Source organism: Trichechus manatus, unplaced genomic scaffold, assembly GCF_000243295.1.
Source record: "Trichechus manatus latirostris isolate Lorelei unplaced genomic scaffold, TriManLat1.0 scaffold00398, whole genome shotgun sequence".
Lineage (NCBI taxonomy): Eukaryota > Metazoa > Chordata > Mammalia > Sirenia > Trichechidae > Trichechus > Trichechus manatus.
In genome coordinates, this window is record NW_004444334.1 from 18,611 (window position 1) to 27,732 (window position 9,122).

The 9,122-nt window shown below is 38.6% G+C and overlaps 1 protein-coding gene across 1 annotated transcript; it reads left to right on the plus strand.

The window, feature by feature from the left end:
* The first annotated feature begins 7,209 nt into the window (after nt 1-7,209).
* Nucleotides 7,210-8,137, plus strand: LOC101355417 (olfactory receptor 10X1-like). The gene is given in 2 exon segments (XM_012559929.2): nt 7,210-7,856; nt 7,858-8,137. Coding segments are annotated over 2 exon segments (921 nt in total). The 5' UTR covers nt 7,210-7,215.
* The last annotated feature ends 985 nt before the right edge of the window (nt 8,138-9,122 follow it).

Sequence of the window (9,122 nt, forward strand, 5' to 3'; positions counted from 1 at the left end):
AGTTCGAACATCTGATTCACTTAGTATTGATGTCATTTGATTTCTTTGTCTCATGTAAATTGACATTTTCCTGGTCTTGGTATGATGAGTGATTTTCACTTGTATACTGTACACTTTGGATATTACGTTAGCAGACTCATGATCCTATTTAAATCTCCTATTTTATCAGGCAGTCACCCTACTTAGGTGTAGTGTTGATTCTAGTGGCCATCCCTGGCTCTATTGGCATCACCTCTAAAGGAAAACCAACACACCATCTACCAGCCTGGGGTAAGGGATATGTTGATCCACTATGGCTTTGCTGGGAATCATCATTTTCCTTTTGCCAGCTGGTGTGAGGCAAAGGATGTCTCTGCTGGCTATGTGGCCTTAGGCATATTAGATCCACCAGTGCTAGTGTGAGTGGGGCAGAAGATGGGTTTGCTGACCTGGCCTCTGCTGGCAATGTGACTATGGGCAGTTGAGGCCCAGCTGACTGGCGTGAGGTGGGGATTTGGTTAGTACTCCAGCTCTGCTGGCATTGAAACTGTAGTCCAATAAGGATCCCAAGAGTCCCCAGTGCCATATGCTTCCCCTGTCCTGGTTCTTTGGCCAGAGAGAAAGAGGGGCTTTATTTTATTTTCTTTCCTTTGTTTACGTCTATGCTTGTTGACAGTTCCCAGTTAAAGACTGAAGGAATCTCCAGGGGATATGAGGGAGTAAACCTAGAGAACTCACTGTGGTGTCATTCTTCAAGCCCTGAGTTTCCTAGCCAGGCCACGTCTCTTTTCTACCATTCAGAGTCCTTTTTTAATCGTTTATTAAATTATTTCAAAGTTATTTAGTTATATTTACGTGGAGGAGGGCATAGAAAAGTGAGTTTATGTCAACCTCTCCTGAAACCTGAATAAATTAAACTTATAAAAAAATTGATGGATAATTTTCCAAATAGGTTGTAATTTTTTACATCCCCAAGAGTGATGTATAAGTTAGAGGTCCTCCAAGTCTTCAGCAACACTAGGATGTTCAACCTTTTTTATTATAGACATTCTGATACCGTACAGTAGAATCACACTGTATACTTAATTTGTATTTCCTAATGACTGGTGGCTCAGCGGTTAAGAGCTCAGGCTGCTAATCAAAAGGTCGGCAGTTTGAAGCCACCAGCTGCTCCTTGGAAACCCTATGGGTCAGTTCTATTCCGTCCAATAGGGTTGCTCTTAGTTGGAATCGACTGAACAGCAATGGGTTAGTGACCGATAACATTGATTTATTTTCAAGCTTTTACTTCGCATCCGTACGTATTCTTTAATAGTATTTTGAAATCTCATTCTTACAATATGTATCTATTACTTTTGGTACTTTTGAAATATGATTATTTAATTGATTTTACTTTATTGTTGCAGAATTGAAAGTGGGGATTCCACAAGATATTACATTCTACCAGGAACTTGGATTTGAATCCCCCTTCCCTGGCACCTTCCCTGATTAACCCAGTCCAGTTGTTTTTATCTCAACTCATTGCTAGATTATTGTTTTAGCCCTCAGCACACCACAGTGTAATTCACCTTTTATAGGCATCTTCTTTCCTCCACAGAGGTATAAATTCCTTGCATGAAGATACCATTTCTTATACTTTTCTGAGTTCTTCCATAGTGCTTGTGTAGTCTTTAATACACTGTAGTTCCTTCTTAAATTCTGAGGAAGGGAGTAACTACAGGGATAGAAAGAGTGTGTAACTTTTCATTCACCACCTCCCCGCCAAAACAATGCTTATAAAGTAGCAGGAAGCATTATTTATGGACAGGATAAGAACTCTGCAAATTTTTAATCCTCAGAGATTTCCAGAACAATTTTACATGTCACACGTTACCCAAAGTCCTGTAACTAATGACAGAAAATTACAAAGTAGGATGGCAAAGTTCTCCAATCTCTCTGATAGAGAAGAATCCTCCAAGTTTGGATAAACAGAATTGCCAAAACTCAATTGCTGAGGAACCTCAACCCGTGATGATAAACGGACATTTTATCTAAATTAGTAGAAGAAAAGGCTCTAAACCATTGTAGTTTAGTGGGTAGTGGGATCTAATCACAGCATATATGGCCTAGTTCACAATTCACCTCACAAAACTCTCAACCATAGAAAACTGAAACTTGCACAAACTCACTACCCTCTTCTTAATTGGAGGCATTAGGCTTAGAAGCTTCAGGAACTTTAAGAAAGTACAAAACTCGCAGTGGTAAAGGTAAGAATTAAGATCTTAGGCCACTGCTTTCCATATTAAATGAACCTTTGTCCCTTTTGGGTTGAGAATAAAGCATACTTCCAAGAATGCGAAGAAAACTGTCTTTTGGAATAATACAACAGTGACAGTGAATTGTCTTTGGCGCTCAGATAAAATACACAAGGTAGGAAACTCTTTTAGATCATTTGACTGACTTCTCCTCATAACGTATTGTCATTATAAGACAAAAGATCCTTGGGATAAAATTATATATTTTCTTTAACTTCTTACTTCTCTTTGACTTTCAAAATAGTGTATATTTCTTTTGTCAGTGAATCCATATCCCTAATTATGTTTGACACAAGGAATTTAAAAAACAACTTCAGAAGTTGTGGGTTGTGGTTGTGTGTCGTTGAGTCAATTCCCACTCACTGTGATCCAATAAGACAGAGTTGAACTGCTCCATAGGGTTTCCTAAGTTGTAATCTTTATGGGAACAGGTTTCAGGTCCTTTTCTCCCAAGGAGAGGCTGGTGGTTTGAACCGCCAACCTTTCATTTAGCAGCCAAGCATTTAACCACTGGGCCACCAAGACTCCTTGAAGTGATGGGAGTAGAATGGAAAAATAGCACCCCCTCCACACACACATAGACATTTAGACTATACCAGAAGTAGGGGTTGAGTTCTGACACTCATTCTAGTGATAAAATTCACCCGGTAGGTATTCAACACAAAATTAAGCAAGAACTGAATAAAAAAGGACTTGTCCTTGAATTTGTATTGCTGGTTCTTTGCATTTCCCAAATTTTTCTGAGCTTTAGAGGTAGTTTTTAAAACAGCTCCCTGGGCTGTGATGGAGGAGATGGTTCACACTGGATGAAATTATACTGTACTGCAAGTAGTAGGTTAAAAGGAGCTTGAGTTTCACACCAAGGACATCAGGTCCTTGTTCTTATTTTACAATTTTTCCCCCTTTGGGGTCCTTAATTTCTTAGTTCTTGAATCCATACAGTTCCTTGACTTATAGGGTTACTATGAAGTCAAGAGAATTTAAGAGCTTCCTTGTGTAAAATGCTCTACTCATGGAAGGAATTCACAATGTTTTGGAGACAGACGTGTTTATTTATAGTCCCAGTGTTTTCAGGAAGGAAACACGTTCTCCAAATCAGTCCAAAGTGGTTTTAGGGAGTTATTATACAGGAAAGTGGAACAATAATCTGCAAGTGTGAATTTGCATACCAAGGAGATTCACACTAATAAGCGTCATAAGGAAGCCCAAGAGTCATGTAGGCAGAGTCCACCATAATACATTGTTAGGCAGAATGACAGAAAAATATTCTAATCTTCTCATTGGGAAATGATTATTCACAGATAAGTGCAGGAAAGAGGAAAACAGGAAAAGATAAGGGCTGATAAGAGATGAAAAAGCTTAGGGCAGGGGTGTATGACTATGAAAGAATTAGAGTCTTGTCTTGTCAGGTCTGAGAAGCCAATAGAATCAAAAGCCACCTCTAAGGCAGAGACCATAGTGCTGTGAATTATTTACGGAATCATTTGTAATATTGACCTTTTCTCGAACTCCTAGTGACCAGGTAGATTCTAGCATAAGAAGGCTTAATTTTCTCCTGAGCCAAACTTAGACTGGAAAGTCTGTTCATCTCCGCGCCCCCAAATCACATGCAGTACAGTTCTGAATAACAAAGTGAAACGGAAATTGTTTATAGATTAAACACTGTTTTTGATTTCTAATCCATCTATGAAACATTTATTGGACATTGTTATCTTCTTGAAATGCTCTATATTAGCACCCTGGAAAATACAGAAGTATATGACTCATAGTCTATTTCCTCAAGGAGGAAGCTTTGACAAGTAGAAAGAATATAAAATTAAAGTCAAAGCAGCTGAGTTTTAGTTGCAAATATGTCACCTCCTAGATACAATGATCTTATTTAAGTAAGTAAAATGATCACAGCTGCCCTACATACTTCACGGCTGTCTTCTGCACTTCACATTTATACTGTGAAGAGAAAGGCTAATAAATATTTTCAAGAATTTGGCAAAATGTAGAAAACTCTGTAAATGTTAATTATGAAATATATTGGTATGTGTGGCGGGAAAAGCAACATCTCAGTATAATACAGAGCAAGGGAATGTGTTAAATATAAGGACAAGCAACATGTTGTACAGGTCAGAGAAGGATGTGACTAAATTAGATGTAGAATCATTGAAGACACCATGTTTCTGTTGTTGGGTGCCATCAAGTCGGTTCCAACTCAATGTGACCATATGTACAACAGAACAAAAAAATTGCTCAGTCCTGTGCCATCTTCCCAATCGTTGTTATGCTTGAGCCCATTGTTACAGCCACTGTGTCAATCCATCTCATTGAGGATTTTCCTCTTTTTCGCTGACCCCGTACTTTACCAAGCATCAGGTCCTACTCCAGGGTAACATGTCCAAAGTGTGTGAGACGAAGTCTCCCTATCCTTGCTTCTAAGGAGCTTTCTGGCTGTACTTCCTCCAAGACAGATCTGTTTGTTCTTTTGTCAGTCCATGTTATATTTAATATTCTTCTTCAACACCATAATTCAAAGGCATCAATTCTTCTTTGATCTACCTTATTCATTGTCCAGCTTTTGCATGCATATGAGGAGATTGAAAATGCCATGGATTGGGTCAGGCGCACCTTACTCTTCAAGGTGACATCTTTGTTTTTAACATTTTAAAGAGATTTTTTGCAGCAGATTTGTCCAATGCAATGTGTCATTTGATTTCATGACCGCTGCTTCCGTGGGTGTTGATTGTGGATCCCAGTAAAACAAAACCATTGATGACTTCAATTTTTTCTCTGTTTATCATAATGTTGCTTATTCGTCCAGTTGTGAGAATTTTTGTTTTCTTTATGTTGAGGTGTAATCCATACTGAAGTCTGTAGTATTTGATCTTCATCTGTAAGTACTTCAAGTTCTCTCCACTTTCAGCAAGAAGGTTGTGTCATCTGCGTATTGTGGTTGTTAATGAATCTTCCTCCAATCCTGATGCCCCCTTCTTCTTCAGATAGTCCAGCTTCTCAGAATATTTGCTCAGCATACAGGCTGAATAAGTATGGTGAGAAGATACAACCCTGACGCACACCTTTCTTGACTTTAAACCACACAGTATCTGCTTGTTCTGCTGGAACGACTGCCTCGTGATTTATGTACAGGTTCCTCATGAGCACAATTAAGTGTTCTGGAATTCCCATTCTTCGCAATGTTATCCATAATTTATTATGATCCACACAGTGGCATGCCCTTGCATAGTCAATTAACACAGGTAAACATTTTTTCTGGTATTCTCTGCTTTCATCCAGGATCCATCTGACATCAGCAATGATATCCCTGGTTCCTCGTTCTCTTTTGAATCTGGCTTGAATTTCTGGAAAATCCCTGTCAATGTACTGCTGCAACTGGTTTTGAATTATCTTCAGCAAAATTTTACTTGTGTGTGATATTAATGGTATTGTTCAATGATTTCCACATTTGGTTGGATCACCTGTCTTTGGAATAGGCATAAATATGGATCGCTTCCAGTAGGTTGGACAGGTTGCTGTCTTCCACATTTCTTGGCATAGACAAGTGAGCACTTCCAGTGCTGCATGCATTTGTTGAAACATCTCAGTTGGTATTCTGTCAATTCCAGGAGCCTTGTTTTTCACCAATGCCTTTAGTGTAGCTTGGACTTCTTCCTTCAGTACCATTGTTTCCCCATCATATGCTAGTTCCTGAAATGATTGAATGTAGAACAATTCTTTTTGGTATAGTGACTCTGTATACTTTCCATCTTGTTTTGATGTTTCCTGCATCATTTAATATTTTCTCCATAGAATCCTTCAATATTGCAACTTGAGTCTTAAATTTTTTCTTCAGTTCTTTCAGCTTGAGAAATGCTGAGTGTTTTTCCCCTTTGTTTTTCTAACTCCAGGTGTTTGCACATTTCATTATAATACTTTACTTTGTCTTCTCAAACTACCCTTTGAAATCTGTTCAGCTTTTTTACTTCATCATGTCTTCCATTTGCTTTAGCTACTCGATGTTCAAGAGCAAGCTTCAGAGTCTCTTCTGACATCCATTTTGGTCTTTTCTTTCCTGGCTTTTTAATGACTTCTTGCTTTCTCCATGTATGATGTCCTCAATGAAGACATCGTAGAGCTATTAGATAGCACTTCCTTTATAGTATGTGAACTTGGCATAGAAGAAATGACAAAATTGATTTTCCATCTTCCCTATGCTTGCACAAAGAGTCTGTTTATCAACACAATCCACGTCTCCAAATTAATAACTATGAATCCTGGTCTGAGGCTTCCTGAGTGATGCTGGGTATTATATCTTTATTCCTTCCCTCCCTTCAGAGTAGGGTGAAGGAAACATGTTCTTTATTTTACTTTAATATTTCAGGCCTAAAGTTCTTTTTCACTAAGAGATGATGGCTTTGGACATCTCTAACTGTTGTAAAGTATTGTCTAAGCTAGGTCCTACAATTACTAGGAGATCAACTCTCCACCTTCACTCAGTAGGTATTTACAAAATGTGTAATGTCTGGAAGTTGCTGTGTTGGATGCTGGCTCTATCTATTAACCACTTAGTATTCAGTGTTCAGGATCTGATCTAAATCTGGTTAACCTAGTGTGCCACAGTCTCCTTTATCTGGACATTAATTGAAATATTTTTTCCCTCACTGTATTATCTGCCAATAAAGTCCTTAAAAATTTTTGCCATAGTTCTTAGCACACAGTAGGTGATCAGTAACTGAACCCTGAATTAATGAATATATGGAAAAAACGAAAGCACGTCAATACATACACACGGTGGTTTGCTACACTGAATGAAAGAGCAGTTGGTAATTGGAACTCTCTAATAATTTGCCTTATTCATGCTAAAATTTTCATTTGATGACATTAAAGAATAATGGAAAATTGAATGATTCTGGAAATGTGTGTTTCTTATTTCTTTCAGATTTCTAACATTCAAACAATGAAGAAAAACCAGACAATCGTGAAGGAGTTCATCTTTGTTGGCTTTTCTGTTTACCCCGATGTACAGATATTACTATTTGTGATCTGCTTTTGCCTCTACCTTCTCACCCTCATGGGTAATCTGACCATCATGGGTCTGACCTGGGTGGACAGAGCCCTCCACACCCCTATGTACATCTTCCTGAGTGCACTCTCCTTTTCTGAGAACTGCTACACATTGAGCATCATCCCCAGAATCCTGGCAGATCTACTAACCACAGGCAGAAGCATCTCTGTCATAGGTTGTGGCTTGCAGATGTGTTTCTTCTTGGGACTTGGGGGCACCAGCTGCATCATCCTCACTTTAATGGGGTATGATCACTTTCTGGTCATCTGCCACCCTCTCAGATACCCACAGCTTATGACCAACATACTATGTGGACAACTTGTGACCTTTGCTTGGGCTGGAGGCTTCTTTGTCTCTCTGATAGAGACAGCACTGATATTCAGAGACTTTTTCTGCAGCCCCAACCTTGTGAAACATTTCTTTTGCCATATGCGGGTAGTGCTGAGATTGTCCTATTTAGACAGTAATCTCACAGAATTCATTGTAACATTGATTTCAGTATCATGTTTGCTGAGTACCTTCCTACTCATTATTCTCTTATGTCTTCATTCTTTCCACTATCCTAAGGATCCTTTCAGCTGAGTGTAAGCAGAAGGCATTTTCCACCTGTGCCTCCCACCTCACAGTGGTCATAATCCATTTTGGTTTTGCATCTATTGTTTACCTGAAGCCAGAGGCTTCAGGAGAAGATGACACACTCATACCTGTCCCTTACACTGTTATTACTCCTTTCCTCAGCCCCTTCATTTTTAGCCTCAGGAATAAGGACATGAAGAATGCTTTTAGAAAAGTGCTGGGAAAGATAGTAACCTAGAATAAATGATCGTTTATTACTGTTGCTGGTTTAAAGCATTATTGAATGCCTCCATAAAGCAGAGGGGCATTTGTCCTATGACCTCTGAAGAAAGCTGTACCATTTGCTCTTTTCCAGAAGTTAAGATATGGGGAATATTTGACAAACTCTGGATCCTAAGCCATAACATGTATTTCCTTAATTTATTAAGAAAGTTGTTTAATCCATCTCCTTTCTACTATCAAAGGAAGCATGTCCCTGCAGACACCGGGCTCTGCCATTCCATCTCCGGGTGTCCTGGACCAGTCATGATATGTAGAAGGAAAAACAAAACAGATTAAAATATCTAAACATATAAAGATTGAGGAATATATCTAGGCTAGATTATGAGACACTGGGTTGCAATTCCCAGGAGATAAGTCATTTCTGACAAGAAAAACACCATTTAATAACCACCATGCATGTATGGATGGAGATTTAAGTGTCTGTGACTACTAAATATTTTTAAGAACACACTGTTCATGACTGTGGCTTTCCAATGACTATCAGATACTAATTTTTGAGTATACAGGATACCTTGAGACATAGATTGAAATGAGTAAACAGAACATTAGAGCCTAATTTTCTGTGCCTAGGGAAATCCACGGATGAGGGCTAGAAATAAGCCCAACTTTCTACAAAATGAAAATGCTTAAAAGCAAATGATAAAGAATTATGTCATGGTAATGAGATTTGACAAAGAAAGGTGTGTGGGGATAGTTTAGGCAGAGCATACAATGAATAAGACAGGAAACCAAATAAACACATTAACAATTCTTTATATCCTCAGGAAGAAACGTAGAAACACTCTGGGGGTTGCATCATAGAAGAACAGTACGTGATCTTAACAAAAATCCAGACATACAAGCCTAGTAAAGTTCTTGAATCCTTTTCTCAGTTTCGCTGTTAACCAACAGTGTAAACTCCCATGAAGGACGTAAATTTTGCACTGAGGTTTTGATGCAAT